The 15419-nt window shown below is 58.5% G+C and overlaps 8 protein-coding genes across 8 annotated transcripts; 2 read left to right on the top strand and 6 right to left on the bottom strand.

Annotated features, from left to right (window-relative positions):
* Positions 1-465: 465 nt before the first annotated feature.
* SPRG_04819 (hypothetical protein) lies at positions 466-2873 on the top strand (the record flags this gene model as incomplete). Its single annotated transcript, XM_012343218.1, has 8 exons — positions 466-765; positions 812-1516; positions 1571-1945; positions 1975-2045; positions 2095-2314; positions 2374-2674; positions 2730-2784; positions 2835-2873. The coding sequence occupies exons 1-8, from the start codon at positions 498-500 to the stop codon at positions 2871-2873; spliced, it is 2034 nt and encodes a 677-aa protein (XP_012198608.1). The 5' UTR covers positions 466-497.
* A 128-nt stretch (positions 2874-3001) lies between these two features.
* SPRG_04818 (hypothetical protein) lies at positions 3002-3886 on the bottom strand (the record flags this gene model as incomplete). Its single annotated transcript, XM_012343217.1, has 1 exon — positions 3002-3886. The coding sequence occupies one exon, from the start codon at positions 3884-3886 to the stop codon at positions 3002-3004; it is 885 nt and encodes a 294-aa protein (XP_012198607.1).
* Positions 3887-4121: 235 nt separating this feature from the next.
* Positions 4122-4861, bottom strand: SPRG_04817 (hypothetical protein). Its single transcript, XM_012343216.1, has 5 exons — positions 4798-4861; positions 4624-4755; positions 4495-4578; positions 4355-4455; positions 4122-4304 (listed from the first exon to the last, which is right to left on the bottom strand). Exons 1-5 carry the CDS (start codon positions 4846-4848, stop codon positions 4148-4150), a joined length of 525 nt encoding a protein of 174 aa, XP_012198606.1. The 5' UTR covers positions 4849-4861; the 3' UTR covers positions 4122-4147.
* A 460-nt stretch (positions 4862-5321) lies between these two features.
* SPRG_04816 (hypothetical protein) lies at positions 5322-6230 on the bottom strand. The gene is made up of 2 exons (XM_012343215.1): positions 5890-6230; positions 5322-5844 (listed from the first exon to the last, which is right to left on the bottom strand). The coding sequence occupies exons 1-2, from the start codon at positions 6031-6033 to the stop codon at positions 5383-5385; spliced, it is 606 nt and encodes a 201-aa protein (XP_012198605.1). The 5' UTR covers positions 6034-6230; the 3' UTR covers positions 5322-5382.
* A 585-nt stretch (positions 6231-6815) lies between these two features.
* Positions 6816-7723, bottom strand: SPRG_04815 (hypothetical protein). Its single transcript, XM_012343214.1, has one exon. The coding sequence runs from the start codon at positions 7697-7699 to the stop codon at positions 6836-6838; it is 864 nt and encodes a 287-aa protein (XP_012198604.1). The 5' UTR covers positions 7700-7723; the 3' UTR covers positions 6816-6835.
* Positions 7724-8139: 416 nt separating this feature from the next.
* SPRG_04814 (hypothetical protein) lies at positions 8140-8976 on the bottom strand (the record flags this gene model as incomplete). The annotated part of the gene is made up of 1 exon (XM_012343213.1): positions 8140-8976. Exon 1 carries the CDS (start codon positions 8923-8925, stop codon positions 8140-8142), a length of 786 nt encoding a protein of 261 aa, XP_012198603.1. The 5' UTR covers positions 8926-8976.
* A 364-nt stretch (positions 8977-9340) lies between these two features.
* Positions 9341-11204, bottom strand: SPRG_04813 (TKL protein kinase; the record flags this gene model as incomplete). The annotated part of the gene is made up of 2 exons (XM_012343212.1): positions 9341-10601; positions 10654-11204. The coding sequence occupies 2 exons, from the start codon at positions 11202-11204 to the stop codon at positions 9341-9343; spliced, it is 1812 nt and encodes a 603-aa protein (XP_012198602.1).
* Positions 11205-11898: 694 nt separating this feature from the next.
* SPRG_04812 (serine/threonine protein kinase) lies at positions 11899-13682 on the top strand (the record flags this gene model as incomplete). The annotated part of the gene is made up of 3 exons (XM_012343211.1): positions 11899-12318; positions 12347-12396; positions 12449-13682. The coding sequence occupies 3 exons, from the start codon at positions 11899-11901 to the stop codon at positions 13680-13682; spliced, it is 1704 nt and encodes a 567-aa protein (XP_012198601.1).
* Positions 13683-15419: the final 1737 nt, after the last annotated feature.

Raw genomic sequence — 15419 nt, 5'->3', positions numbered from 1 at the left:
GATTCTCGAGTCGGAAGATGACCACTGAGATGACCATGGAGTTGGGCCTCTATCGTCCTCCATGGCTTTGTCCATGCGCTGGCGAGGAAGCAGTTGCCCGCTGCCAAGTCGGTCCTGCGACGGTGATGTCATGATGGGTGACGCTGCTGGTCGCACGGAGAACAGATCATAGTACTCGTCTACTCCGTGGCAGGACGACCATGCAGGTACATGTACATCGCTGCATGGGCTTCCCGGTGGCCTTCCTCCGTACCCCTCCTCCTCCATGTTCCTTGGCCGGTGCATGATCCAGAGTCTGATCCTTCGATCGTCATGACGGCGCTGGCTCCAATTCTCTCGCACAGCACGTCACGGGCATCATCTGGCAGCTGGCAGTGGAATTCGGACATGTCCGAATTATAATCTGGAAACCAGGACAGGACCTGAGTTTTCCGCATGGTAGAGGGCCATGGCATTGCGATTTGGGCTGGTCATTACTCGCGAGAAGAACGTCGAGCATGGGTATGGACACGCCGACGTTCATCATCCTCGTGTCCTTGGCAGGCGTCGCCGGCGTCCTCCTCACGGGCTACTGCCTGCGCAAGTACGAGGACATGCAGGGCAACCTCGACGGGCTCATCTTTGCGCCGTCGGACGAGCCACTATTGCGCGAAAACTTGAAGGATAGCTTTCTCGAAGAGGGCCGCTTCGAGTGGCAGTGCGTCGTCTGCGCGCACCTCAACCACCCGGACAAGGCGACGTGCTCGCTCTGCGGCGCCACCGAAGGTAGACAATCTCCCTCATTCCACCCGCGCGTCACTGGTGCTCGTAGTCATGATCAACGACCTCAAGTGCTCGAACCTCACGGTGCTCTCGTCCAACCGAACGCTCAAGACGCTTGGCTCGACCGTGCTCCTCGTCTCGGCGCCGTCGGTCGATGGCTTTGTCGAAGAAGACGGAGGCGTCAACACGGGTGATGACCGCACCTTGACGACGAGCCTGCCCGAGTCGCGCCAGCGCGCGCTGCGGTACCGCCGCCACAACATGCAGCTCAACCAGCGCCAGCGCCAAGCCAAGCGTCGTCGTCTCTGGCAGCGCGCGCACCTCGCCAATGGCAACTACGTCTGGGTGCGCACGTCGACGTTCATCAACACGGACGGCAACCTCGACGACACCTTTCTGCAGTCGATCGCCAACAAGCCACGTGGCAGCACGGGCGCGCTCCCGACGTCGCTCCAGGAAATGCTGCACCGCAAGAACGCCGCGTCCATGGGCTTTGTCACGCAAACCAACCGCGAGACGGGGACGCTCATGTGGAAAAAGGCCAACTCGCACACGGGTGCGACGATAGTTATCTGCGCGTCCCTCACGAAACGAGTAGGTGGCTACCACGACGACGATCTCATGTGTTTGGAGGACGGCTTTGCGTGCGACCTCGAAGGCCTCATGGCGCTCCCCTTCAGCCAAAAGAAAACGTGGTTTGTGAAAAAGCTAGCGCGCCTCGCCGTGCCGTACCATGAAGCCTGCCACTCGATCCGTATGTCGCCGCCGCGTTGTCTAAATCTGTATGCTCACGGCGACGATGTACTAGTCGTGCGCCGGCAGTTTGTCTTGGAAGACTCGGTCGCGCATTTCTCGGCGGCGGCCGACCGTGGTCGCTTCCACGAGCATCTCCAAGTGACCTTTGAAGGCGAAGCCGCGCTGGATGCCGGCGGCGTTCTGCGCGAATGGTTTGGGCTCGTGTGCGCCGAGCTCTTCTCGGGCCCGCTCGGTCTCTTCTCGACGACGCACGCCGAGAACCAAAGCTACTGGATCAACCCCGCGTCCAAGCTGGCCCTTGGCAAGTACCATTTACACTACTTTCGGTTCGCGGGCTGGGTCCTTGGCCACGGCATCCTTGAGGGCTTGGTGCTCGACGCGTACCTCGCTCTGCCGCTCCTCAAGCACATCCTCGGCGTGCCGATTCGTTTTCAGACTTGGAATTTCTCGACGAAGAGCTGTACCGCAACTGCCTCTGGGTCCGCGACAACGCCGGCGTCGACGCGCTCGCACTCACCTTTAGCATCGTATCAACCCCATGTGCCGTCATGTCGAAATGCTCATATGTGAGTGTAGCAAAGTGCGTATGGCGGCGAAGTCGACTTGAAGGAGAATGGCCGCCACGTGGAAGTCAACGACGCCAACAAGCTCGAGTACCTCAACCTCGTGCTCGAGTACAAGATGCTCGGCAGCATCTCGGAGCCGCTGCAGGAGCTCCTCACGGGTCTCTACGACATCATTCCCCGCGCGATGCTCAGTGTCTTTGACTATCAAGAGCTCGAGTTTTACATGTGTGGTACGTCACACTTTTCGAGGGTTGATACCGACTGGATACGACGATGGTGTGTACGGTAGGGGTACCCAGCATTAGCGTCGAGGACTGGAAGAAGAACTCGGCCGTGCGCCACATCCCTGGCGCGTCGCGCGTCAAGCAAAACGAAGTCCTCGAATGGTTTTGGGGCGTCGTCGAAAGCTTTAGCGACGAAGAGCGCGGTCGACTGCTTCAGTTTGCAACGGGGTCGAGTCGGCTCCCCGTCGAGGGTTTCAAGGGCCTCACGAGCTTTAGCGGCCAGATCCACAAGTTTACCATTCAAGTGGTTCAGCGAGGCCACCCGCCCGCGGGTCTCTGCCCCAAAGCCCACACGTGCTTCAACCGGTAGGCTCTGCCGAATATTTTTGCCCATGAATGGCTCCTGATCCGCGAAACGTAGCATCGACTTGCCATTGTACAAGGACCGCACCGAGCTCGAAAACTACCTGAGCCTTGTACGTCTTGTGTACTCGACTTTTTCAAGGATTGAGAACGTATGAACTAGGTGATTCAAATGGAGATTACCGGGTTCAGCTTGGAGTAAATACGACCATAACTTATCAACCGATTGCTGCTGCCTCTTCGTGCATACGTCTCAACGACAAGAAGAGGATTATCATCAAGTTAGCAACTCTTGACAAAGCAACGTGGCCAGCGATGTCAGTGGTGCCGTCACCGAGTGTGAAGCTCGATGAACTTGTTGCACTTGGCGATGAGCGCTTCGTAGTGAGCTGTCGATAAGCCTGAAGATTGCAACGATGAGCGCACTTGAGCGACCTGACGCTTGGAATTCAAGTCGTAAACGAGCACTTGATCGCGCTCGAGAGCCGATCGTGCAGCTGTGAGGATGCGTTGGGTCGATGCAACGCGTGCCGAAATGTCCTTGACTTGGTCCGCGATCTCTGCGAGCTTTGCATCGAAGGATGTGCGCAGCTTGCGCAGCTGCTGCGCTTCTTGACGCGACGTTTGGACTGCGGCAACGATGAAGCCAACCACGACGCCAAAGGGTCCTGCAATTGCTCCCAAGAATGCGCCTCCGTGGAGGCCGTCGGTGACCGTGTTCATGCGGCCTGCTTTGACGGCTTTTGAGTAGGTTTGCTCGTAGTACGTACTCGACGACTTGAAATCGTTGGTCACTTGAGCAACAAGCATGGTCATGTTGCCAGCAGCACACGCGACGTGCCGGAGGCTAGCATCGAGCTTGGTGACGGCCTCGCCGAGCACTTTGACCTCGTCCAGGACACAGAGGCAAGGTTGGCAAACAGCATCAGGGACGTTGTGCTGGCGCAGGTGTGCGTACATGGTGAGGTTGTCCACCACTCTTTTGGCCCAGTCGTTGACAATGTCGATCGCCTCCTTGTGCTTGTGGGCGGTGTTGAATATCGATTCGATGACAATTTTGAGTAGAGCCGAGGCTTGGGGTGAGAAATCGCTGTCGAACTTGGCGAGGCCTGCCAAGGTCGTGTGGACGCTGAAGTCGGTGTGGAGGCACTGCATCCAGCCGTCGATTTGATGGGCGATCTTGATGGACTTTTCTTCTTGTTGGTCACGATCCATTGTTGCAGTGGGCGGAAACTTGCAAAGTGTGTCGATGCTGGGCCGACGACCAGTTGGTTGGTCAAATGCGTCATGGGTATCAACTCGATAGTATCAACTGGACACACCAAGGGGCGAACAGTTCGCCCTTTACCGCTTCTTATCAAGTTGAACCGAATTTGATAATGTTCAACATTTTCAACGCAAGCAACCTCCGGTTTTCCCAATCGCGACTCGCGCCCGAGAGCCTCTGTCGTTGCGCATGAAATTCAGATTATTACATTACGAGCTCGTGCTGCTAAGGAGCTTGCGGCCGCTGCGGTACGCGTAGCTGAACTGCGTGTACTTGCTGCCACTTCCATCGGCGTCGGCGCCCACAAACGTGCGAAATTCTGGCGTGTCTTTGATTTTCGCGTCGGCCAAGAGCGCTTTGAGGTACCTACATACATGTCATCGTCAAGATTCCGTACAATCGGGGCTGGCCCGCACACGTTGAGCGCAGCTTCGCGCTGCTCGACGACCGCGCGATCCCGGTTTTGAAAAAAGACTCGCTCCGGGAACTGCAGCGTACACGCGTGAAGCTGCACGAGCTACATACAAGATGAGCCAGGACCCAAGTCATGGAGTACCTTGTTGTGCAGCTCGAGGAATTGGCGGTACCGCCGGAGCACGGTCCAGCGCTCGCCTTGGCGGGACACGACAATGCGGTAAACCTACGCCGCCTGCGTCAGCGTACCCCAAAGAGCTAGCACACGTACGACATGGACGTCGGAGCCTTGCGTCTCGGTGGACGAGCTCGTGATCGCGACGTCGGTGATGGCGCGGACGCAGTAGCGCGATGGCAGCGTCGTCACACGCGCCGAGTCGCGGCCGCGCGGGTCCACCTTGCTCTACGCGGCCATAAGCAATCGGTGATCTTATCGTGCATGTACCATGGGCAGGTCTTGCGCAGGGACGCACATGGAGAAGAGCGATCGCAGCATCGCGTTACAAATCTCGAAATGGCTGCCTTGTCATCGATCGACTCGGTATCCGGATGCTTCCAGACGACCGCGCGGCGGCGCTGCCACGTCATGCACTGGACGTCTCGATCGCCAGCGCTGCGGCTTCTACCGAGAACGCACGAGTGGCCACGAGCCGAGTGTCTGTACCTGCTCGCGCTGCCCACCTTGCAATGGCGTTCTCTGCTTGGTGCGAGCCGCACCATCTATCACCTCAGCGTGAGCAACTCGGTTCTATGCGCTGAGAAACTGCACCCAAGATCCAATCGCCACCTTGGCTAAAGCTGAAAGTAATAGCACCAGTACATGGAGCGCGCCCCGCCCTCCAGGATTATAGAGAGATGATGTCACGCGCATCGTGTCGATGGAATATGCTAATAGCGTGTGGAAATGCTAGCAGCACGGACGTTGCCGTGGCGCGTTCTCGCATTCGGACAGCGTTTGAAAGACCTCCGTCGGGTTGAAGTTGGAGATCAATTTGTTAAAATATGCTACTGCGAGTGGGACGACCGACGATCAGGAGTTCTCGTCGACGATCATATCGACGTGTTCGTAGCCACGACGCAGCGCCATCACCTTGCGATAGACAATAAGGACCACGAGCGACATCAGCAAAGTGCTAGCGAGTGCAACGCCGATGAACACGGGACGCCGCACGGCCGACGGTGTCGGCAAGAGCGCTGCAACCTGCAGCAACTGCGTCGTTGCCGTATCCCGAAACACACTTGACACGAGCTGCAAGACGTCGACATACGTGTCGAAGTCAAGCTGGTGCAAGGCCTGAATGTCGACGCCAGACGTGTCAATGGCGCAATGTGGCAGGCGACGGAGCGCGGCGTCGGCCTCGGAGAACCAGTCGCGGCACGCCGTCGTTGATCGCAGCCGGTCCCACTGCGCTGGCGTCGGAAGTGTCTTTGTCAATACGCTCACGTCGGCCGCTTCCAAGCAAGCGGCCATGTAGGTGCTGCCGACAAGCGACTGGAGCGCGTCCCGCAGCACCAACGACGTACACTTTGTAGCGACTCGCGGATACGTGGCACTCCGAGCGACCTCGGTGACCATGGGCCACGATACCGCCTTGATGTACGCCGCCTCGGCGCACGCTTGCTGGCTAGCAACGGCTTGGACGTATGCATAGAGATCCTTGCAGCTGGGGCTGCTGGTCATTGCCGTCACGTGTGCTGGCGTGTACGCGTCAAAGACAAAAAGGTTCTCCACCGATAGACCAGCATCGCCCGCACACGCTGCGCTCAAGGCCGATTGTGAGACAGCGGAGAACACTGCGTTTCGATTGCGCTGAGTGCACGGCGGTAGGTGGGCCACCACGAGGGTAGCCAGTAGGAGGACCAACGTCACGAGCTTCATGACGAATCCAAAGTGACCGCGCAGCAAATACGAGGCAGGGCTGATCGCGGGATGTGGCGTCACATACAAACATCCGACATCTAATGCATTGGTGTCAGAATTCAGGGCCACATCCTCGCCGAGTCGCACGTCGCGCCGCAGCTCAGCTGGCGCAGCCACATCGCGCGCTCGTTTGGGGCGCTGCCGAGCTTCAAAAGTGGCCGACTAGTAGCTAAGGGAGCATAAACGTAGCACCAACCAACGCTATGTCCACCACCTACGCTGCGTTTGCCCTCGAGACAGGTGCTGGGGTTGTAGTGAAGAATAAGGATACGGCTCTTCCCTTGGTTTTTCCGATTTGCGGCCCACATTCATTGTTAGCTGCATCCACCAACGATAAATTGCAGCTTATGGTGGACAGAGCAAGCAAGGGTACATTGCAGAGTACAATAGCTCGTTACCGCAGTGTATTAAAGAGTCACACTGCAGAACGTGTGGTGCTTGTGCCATGTTTGATGTCCAATCCATTTCGATCCAATTGAAAATGCCGCCGCCTCCGACTGCCACGTCATTTTTGCAGGTCAATAAGGCCAAAGAACTCAAAAGGGCAATCGAATTTGAGTTATTAAATCTGGAGGAGACCCGACGACTCGCCATAGCGAGCAGGCTCGTCGCGCGCCTTGTTGTACACAAACATCGCGACAAAGGCAAGGAGAAAGCCGGCGGCCACCGACCCCGAGACCAAGAGCGTCGAGCTACTGCCATCCGAGACATCCTCGGGTTGAAGGGCAGACATGGCCATCGTCATGAGCTGCGGCGCCACCTGCTGGTGCAAAAGGTCGCTGCCGATCGAAACCCAGCCGATAAAGCTATCGAAATCGAGCTTCTCGATCGCGTGGATGTCAAAGCCCTTGCTGTCGACGGCGCAGTGCGGCAGACCCGAGAGGAGCTTGATCGCGTCGTTGTACAGCGCGCGGCAAAAGTCGTTCTGGCCGAAGCTCATAATTTGCTCCTTTGTCGGCATCGTCTTGGTGAAGAGGTTGGCGTAGAGCCCAGTGGCCGAGAAGCACGGCATGATGTTCTGGTTCTGGAAGAGCGGACCGAGGGCCTTCTGGAAGTCGGCCTGGTCGCAGCGCGCCGTGACCTTGGGGTACGACCCGACCTCAAGCATCGACGTCACCATCGGCCACGTAATCTCCGACCCGTAGTGGAGCTCGAGGCAACCGTTGGACTTGGCCGCGGCCTGGGCCTTGGTCCAAAGCGCCTTGCAGTTGCTGCTGCCAATGAGCGCCGTCGTCTGCTCTGGCGTGAGTTCCTTCATCTTGGCAAAGGCTTCGACCGACACGCCGACATCCGATGCGCACGCCGTGTACGTCGCATGAGCCGTGAGCTGGGAGTTGAGACCTTCAAAATCGGCCTTCGTGCAGTGCTTTTGCGTCGCCAGCACAGCCGTCGCCATGGCAGAGAAGAAGAGCGCCGAGAGCTTCATGCTTGTGGTGCCGTGCAGGACGAGGCAAATGCAAAAGTGGTCGTCCGAGGTGACCATAGACCACGCAGCCTGCATTCCGAAAGATTCGACCAGAGTGCTGGCCCTTGAAGTTGACGGACCAGATTTCAGTCCCAAAGCAATACAAATCTTCATATAAAATTAAACGGTCCATCCGGCATTTATCCGGATTTGACACAATCACCAGCTGGTACGGTCGTGTGTGGCAAGGTTTGCAGTGCGACCGCCGCAGGGTCGCAAGCGGAGGATGGGCTTGTCGCCATGCTTGTGCATGGACATGACTAGTGAGTACTTCGAGGAACCATGCGAGAGGTTGCTTGGCTCGAGAGGTTGCTTGGCTCGAAGGCCTGCGCCCGTTTGCAAGCGTAGCTAGCCGTAAGCCGATCGCGCCTGAAATCAGATGTGCCAAGTTACTGTTTAGCTTAGTCGCCAAGAAGACGCATACGCTCGTCCTTGGAGCTCGAGGCATACCAGCGCCCGCGACGTGCGTTTGCGAGTACGGCCACGCAGAGAACGGTCATGACGAGAAAGGGCATGAGCACAAACATTGGCCTTGGCGTCGTCACGGCCGCTAGCGACAAAGGGCCTGGATTCGCCGCCACCGCCGCCGCTGCGAGCTCGCCCCAATCAACTACCGTGTCAAACGAGACGTTGCTGAGTGCGTGGACGTTCATGTGCACGCCTTGTTGGTCCAGGTTGCAGTTGGGGAACGTCGTTGCGAGCGCTTGCAGGTCGACATAGAGGCCTTGGCAGTACCGGTTCGTACGGGCTTGCTCCAACTGTCCTTGGCTCGGCGGCGTACGCATCGCAAACGTGGAGTAGAGCCCCGAGACGGACAAGCACGGCATCAAGTTGGCGTTGGTGAAGAGCGATGAGATCGCCGCCTGCACCTGGGTTGGTGGGCACGCGTCGTCTGCTAACGGGTAGCTCGCAACCTTCAAGTACGCGGTCGCCATGTCCCACGACACGCGCATCAGAAGCTGGAGCTCGATGCACGTCTCGTTTCCGGCGAGAGCTTCGAGTTGCGTCAGCCAGTCGCGGCAGTTGCTGCTGCGCTCAATGGCCTGGACCTGCGTCGCTGTGGGCACCTTGGCAGAGGTTGCGTCGGCGACCGTCATATTTGCGTCCGTCGCGCATGACTGCGCTTGAGGAAGCGCCCCGGCCTTTGCCAGAAACCGCGTCAGCGTTGGGCGATCGCAGTGCGTCATGTTGGTCGGGTACCCCAAAATGATCTGCAGCAAGAAAGGCCAGGATGGCCGTTCGAACGTAAATGTATAGAATAAAAATTGGAACGGCCTCGCGATCTAGTCTGCCCACTTCAACCTCAACCAACGCAGCCAGCCAATGGCGCCCAGCTTCGAGATAATCTTGGCCCTCAATGGTCGAGGTAACTTGGCGATAGCGCAGGCCGGAACCATGTACGTATCGATGGCTCCAAGAGCGTGCTGGGTTGCGGTGGCTCTCGGAGCGTCACTTACCACCACGAGAACCAAGAGTAGTCTCCGTCCCATGTCCAAGCTGGTCGAGTTGAGGAGGTACAGACATGACAACGGTCGATAAATGACTTCATTTGAATATGCAAAATGCTAATGTACATACGGCTTGTGCGCACTTGACCTGCGATCAGGCAGCACTGGCGACAGCTGCCAACGCTGCAGCCGCGACGTCGTGTTCCTGCTGCAGCCCTTCGTTTTTGTAATCTTGGTTTCCTTGGCGAGCGAGGAGGACTCGCGCGCGGTCTTCTCGGACGACGTTGAGATACTCTGTGATGCGGCCCGTGAACGCCGCCAGGACGTGAAGCTGGCCCATGACGTTCCCATCGTTGTAGACGTCAAGGACCACTGTGCGGGGTGCAGTAAGGCTCGCTCGTTCTGTATCGGACGAGAGCATCTTTGGGTTCAAGAGGTCGTCGAGCCGAAGCGTGACCTGGCCAAGAGACTTGTCCCACATGAAGCTGGCCTTGCGGACAGCAAACTGGACCGTCGCGCCAAGTGGTCGGACGTTCTCAAGCTTCGTGTGCCATCCCCAGCGCAAGACGTTGTTTGTCTCGGGCACGCGGGGAGTCTCCGCCCATTTGTCGAAGCGCATCCGGCTGTACCCTTGGAACGCGAAGAGGTTGGTGTCGATGTTGAAGTTGGTGCCCTTGATGATCGCCAACTCGAGACCGACGTCCGGAAGGTCCAGAGTGCCAATCGCTCGGAGATGACGAGGGACGTCTTGCTCGTTGAGCTGCTCAAGGAGACATCGCACCACCTCGGGGGCCGTCGGGCGCTCGGCGGGGTCCCACGTGATGCATTTTTCCACGAGCGTCGCGTAGGCGTCGGGCACTGCGAAGCCCTCAAAATAGTTCGAGAGGAGCTCCGCGGCGGTCTCTGGCTTTTGCAGAAGCGTTTCGACGCGTTTGTCGTCGATGGTTTTGCCGCTTCTAACGACGTGGGTGAACGGAAGGTCGCGCGTGATGAGCGAGATGAGGACAAGGCCGAACGAGAAGACGTCGATCGCGTCCGTGTACTTGATTTTGCCGGGCTGCAGCGTCTCCGGGGCCCCCCAGCGCGCCTCTGTGATGCCGTTGGTGTCGTTGGAGGTCGTCGACGTCTTGGCTTTGAGACCGAGTAAGACCTTGACGCGGCCGTTGCGCGCAATGTAGATGCGCGTCCACGAGATATCGCGGTGCATGACGCCGACCTTGTGGACCTCAACGAGCGCCTTGGCGACCTCGAGGGCAATCGCAAGAATCTGCTGCATCGTGAGCTTCTTGGTGTGGTCCATCAAGTACGTCCGCAGGTCACAGCCGACGAAGTACTCGACGTACGCGATCGGGTTGGCGCCGAAGAGGTCGCAGGCACCGACGAGCTGCAGGAGACGACTGTCCTTGCCATTGGACCTACCAACCGACGCTGTCAATACCTCGTTCCCAGTTGAGATAGGAATCGTACGCTTGCATGATTGCGACCGACTTGCGGAAGCGCTGCAAGTCTTCGTGCTTGCGGAAAGCTTCCTTGAGCTGGATGCGAAGCACGTGCTTGCGATCGGCGAGGTACCCAGCGCGTAGTAGCGCAAAAGGAAAAGCACTCGGGTCGAGCTTGTCCTCGCCACCCAAATGCACGAAGTTGGCGTCGTCGTAAACCTTGACGCTCTTCAGGCGCTGCTCCAGCAGGTCGGCTTCGTGCTTGGCTTCGAGCTGCTCTTGCTTGCGACGAAGTTGGTCTTCCTTTTGCTGTTCGAGCTGGCAGCGGATCTCGTCTTCGCGTTTCGCCGCAGCAGCGGCCAGTGCCTTCTCGAACTTGATAGTAAAGGTGTTGGTGAGGTTGTCAATCTCGTTCTGGTGCTGGAGCGAGAGGCTCTTGGTCTCATTGAGGAGGGTGGCAATCGTTTGATCGAGCTCGCGGATCTTCTGCTGGTACGCTTGCTTCTCAGCACGAAGCATTTCGACCTCGCTGAGAGGGACCGGGTCTTCGACGTACTCGTTGCTAAGCGCGGCGCCCATGACGATGGAAAATGAAAAGGGCCAACGGCTTTGTTTGCTTCAAAGTAACCTCACCCGACCGTTGTTGATACATGTATTAGTATCATGTCAGGGCTCCTTGTATCACGTCGTGTAGGATCTGGTTTGAGTTGATCTTTCTTCTGGGTGGACATGCATTACGTCGTAATCCGACTTGTAGTACGCAGGACGTTTATCAACTTTATTGGTCTCGGTGTAAAACTCAACACTCAACAAAAACGATTCAAACATACCCTGTTGCTGCATCAGAACGCTGCCCACCGGCCACCGGCACCACTGTCAACAATCCTGTGCAAACCAGTGTGCACCGTGTTCAGCGATCACCACCGACAGCTGGCTTTGGTGCAAGCAAGGAGAGACGTCAGCTGGTGCAGGGACCAAGTAGTACATGCAATATACTCATGCACGAAACAAGAGAGCCACCCATGGTATCATTCTCCTGTGTAGACCAGTCGGACCGATGTGTTGACACGAATCTCTCACACTCAAATTATCAACTCGCACGAAGTGCAAAGAAACGATCCAATCACGTGGCTTGGATCCGGATAAGTATCAAGTGACCCAGAATGTTTGTCGCATCCCGGGGATAGGTTGTCTGGACAGCCACTCCTTTGCGTCAACCCCGACTGAATTCCTTCCGGACCTTCCTTGAGATCATTCCTCAAATTGCATTTCGATGGGCAACGCGACCAGCAACGAGTCGGGTGAGGGCACGCCGATACCGCACCAAATCCACGAGGTCATCGTCAAGCAGCTCAAGGCAAAGATCGCGGCGCTCGAGCGCGACCATGCAAAGCAGATCGAGAACATCCGGCGGTCCCACAGGGCCGAGATCGAACGCATCACGAGCGTCCACACGGCTGAGACCGAAGTCGCCGCCGCCACCGCGCTCGAAGAGACGCAGCGCCGGCAAAAACTCGAGGAGACAGTACGCGCGCACGAAACGGCGCTCCTCACACGGCGCCTCGAAGCCATCCACCTGGTCAGCGACGCAGGCTTCGAGGCGTTCCAGGGCAACCTCGGCTTCGACACCAAGGCGTTCCCCAACACATCGCTCCACGCCGGGCGGCTCGCCGACGGCATGCTCGTGCTCCGCGTCCAGCTCACCGACCGTGGCGCGGAAGCTCGCCGACAGCGTCGATCGCTTCCGGCAGTCGATCGCCATCATGCAAGCGTAGGTCTCGTCTCACGTTTCCTTACGGTACTCACGCTCTGCGATCGTATAGGCTCAATGGCGCAGACGACCACCTGCTGTGCCTCGTCGGCGGCTGCGACCTCAACACCGACAACCCGATTGCGTACATCGAGTACTTTCCCGGCACCGACCTCGAGTCCTACTTGCAGGAGCATCCCGCACTGTCCGAGCGCGAGAAACTGCAAATCGCCCGGCAGATTGCGACAGCGCTTGTCGCTGTGCACAAGAAGGCCATGCTGCATCGCGACCTCAACTGGTCCCGCGTCTTCATCGCCATCGACGGCCGCGTCAAGGTGTTCGTCGGCCTCAAAGCGCGCGAGCGACCCACGGGCAACGTGGCCAACGGCGTCTCGGCCGAGCGATGGGGCGCGCCAGAGACCCTCCACGCGACTGGCATGAGCTCGGACAAGATCGACATCTTCTCGCTCGGGCTGCTCCTGATAACGCTCGTGACCAAGGCGATCCCGTTCTCGCACATTAGAAAGAGCGGAACAGACGAGCCCATCGACGACGATACGCTGCAGCAGCGCCTCGCGACCGAAGCCGACGCGACGCCGATGCTCACGCAGCCGTTCGGCGACGCGTCGCCGGCCTATGCGGCGTTAGCCCACGCGTGTATTGCGTACGACCCGGCCCACCGTCCGACGGCGTCCGAGGTCGCGCGGCGTCTCCAAGAGCAGCTCGACGAGCTCGACGAGAAGGAAGCCAACGTGCCGAAACAAGCCACGACGGTCCGCCCCGTGGTCGGCATCGACGTGGTCGTCAAGCGGGCCACCGGGCTCGTGTCGTCGTCCAAGATGTACTGCACCGTCAGTATCGCCGACGGGATGTTCAAAGCGCTTGCGACGGATCGCGCCTCGTGCGCCAACGGCATCTACAGCTGGCAACAGACGCTGTCGTTCGCCAACGTCAAGCCGCTCGAAGGCACGCTCGATTTCACGCTCTGGTCGGTCGGCTACGTCGTCGACGCGAAGGAGTACGTGGCGTCCATCATGCTCGCAGACCTCCTGCACATTGACGGCCAAACGACGAGCCTCCACGCGCCGCGCACGACAAGCCTCGACCTGTTTTCAGGCGGCGAGCGCCAAGGGTCACTCGAGATCCAAGTCACGTTTACGAGCGAGCTCCGCAAGTACCTCGCGCTCTACGTGGACGAAAAGTCCAAGCTCATTAGCTACTACGCGACACGGCAGACCAACTACTGCGCCGACTATGCGCGGCGACGCGACCTCGCGGCCGTCGTGCTTGGCGTGCAATCTCCGTAACGAGTTGGTCTACTTCTTGAGCATCGACATGGTTGGTTTGTTGGTATCGGAGCACTGGTATCGGAGATCTCTTCTTCATGCGAAAAATTGTGAGGCATTCAGTGCCACGATGACAGGAGCTGGCGACTGCGAGGAGAAATGTTGCTGGGTTGCGACCGCGCGACAAGCCTTGAGAGCATCTCCGCACAGCCTTGGTGATACGGTAGCTTGTTGGCACGTGGCGCGAGCTCACTGAATGCTCGACGTGCAATCCCTGTGCAGTCTGTATAGTGCGTCGAAGAGATGCTGATGAGGCGTCTCATGGCTTGATCCTGGAGAACGGACTGGGGCTGACGCCACGTCATCGCAGACGACAGAAGTCAGCGCAGTGATATTCGAATCCTGGTTGGGTGCACAGTGTGCGCGATTGTGAGCTCCGCGCCATGGGCTCTCACGGGAACACAGCTCTTCTTGAACGAACCAAACAGCTCGATAAGCCTCCATCGTTCCGCAACGAGATTATACCTCACGCCGCTAGCGCCGCTCGGGGCTGAGCCTCCACTCTACTGGTACGTATCGATCTGATCGATGGCGCACGACGGCGCCAGACACAGCCGCGTCACTCGAGCCATGGGGCCCACCACTCGGCCCAACGTGTTCAGGACCAGATCCTAGTATTTTCAACGACAACGTGTACACAGGGAGGCGGTGGCGGGCAAAAGTGGCGTGAAATTAGCGTCGACGATGATAGTTTCGATTGCGACACGCCTCCTAAGTCACCCAAATCCTGCACTGTATCAACCGCAAGCAGCCAATTGCCGGCGATCGTGGCAAGCGTCTGGCCAGCGCAGTCGTCAATTCCAAATTTCCATGGGCAACATCTTCAGCTCTGCCCGAGTCGCCGAGCTCGAGAAGGAGGTCGCCGAGCTCAAGAAGCAGGTCGATACACTCAAGGACAAGCATGCCGTCGACCTGGATGCGCAACTCAAGAAGCACAAGGCCGAGCTCGAGCGCCTTGCACAGGCGCACGCCACCGAGATCGGTACCCTCAAGAGCGACAAGAACGCGGCCGACGAGCTCGCGACGGCAAATGCGCTCAAGGCCGATGAGCAGCGTGCACAGCTGGAGCAAAAGGTGCGCGAGCTCGAAGCGACGATTCTCGAGCGCCGCTTGAACGACGTGCGCCATGTCGACGACGGCAGCTTCGTGCGCATGAAGGGCAACCTCGGGTTCGACACGCAGGCCTTTCCGTTCACAACGCTCGTCGCGGGGCACCTCGCAGACGGTACACTCGTGCTTCGCGTGCAGCTGCGCGACGAGTACTTGCGCGTGCCCGCCGACATCCAGCGCTTCAAGCAGTCGATCGCGATCATGCAAACGTACGTCTCAATGGATGCATGACGGCGAGCGATGTACGATGCAACGTAGGCTCAATGGCGCAAGCGAGCATTTGCTGCGCCTCGTCGGTGGCTGCGACCTCGAGACCGACAACCCGATCGCGTTCCTAGAGTACTTTCCCGGCACGGACCTCCAGTCGTTCGTGCGGCAGAACGAAGAGCTCTCGTGGCACAAGAAGCTCGACATTGCGCACCAGATTGCGACCGCGCTCGTCGCCGTGCACAACAAGGCGATGCTGCACCGCGATCTCAACTGGTCGCGTGTCTTTATCGCATCCGATGGCCGCATCAAGGTCTTTGTCGGCCTCAACGCCCGCGACCGCCCGGCCGGGCACCCGGCCAACGGCGTCACGGACGACCG

Source organism: Saprolegnia parasitica (genome assembly GCF_000151545.1).
Source record: "Saprolegnia parasitica CBS 223.65 unplaced genomic scaffold supercont2.12, whole genome shotgun sequence".
Taxonomy (NCBI): Eukaryota; Oomycota; class Saprolegniomycetes; order Saprolegniales; family Saprolegniaceae; genus Saprolegnia; species Saprolegnia parasitica.
This window is presented reverse-complemented; position numbering and strand designations above follow the sequence as displayed.

Bases quoted from the DNA above. Each gene is read 5' to 3' on its own strand.
- SPRG_04816 (XM_012343215.1), bottom strand. From the start codon at position 6,033: ATGACCAGCAGCCCCAGCTGCAAGGATCTCTATGCATACGTCCAAGCC. The intron at 5,845-5,889 runs GTCGCTACAAAG...GACGCGCTCCAG, and splicing joins GGAGTGCCACGTATCCGCGA to TCGCTTGTCGGCAGCACCTA.
- SPRG_04815 (XM_012343214.1), bottom strand. From the start codon at position 7,699: ATGAAGCTCTCGGCGCTCTTCTTCTCTGCCATGGCGACGGCTGTGCTG.
- SPRG_04817 (XM_012343216.1), bottom strand. From the start codon at position 4,848: ATGCTGCGATCGCTCTTCTCCATGTGCGTCCCTGCGCAAGACCTGCCC. The intron at 4,579-4,623 runs GTACGTGTGCTA...CAGGCGGCGTAG, and splicing joins AAGGCTCCGACGTCCATGTC to GTTTACCGCATTGTCGTGTC. The intron at 4,305-4,354 runs GTGCGGGCCAGC...ACATGTATGTAG, and splicing joins CGCGAAGCTGCGCTCAACGT to GTACCTCAAAGCGCTCTTGG.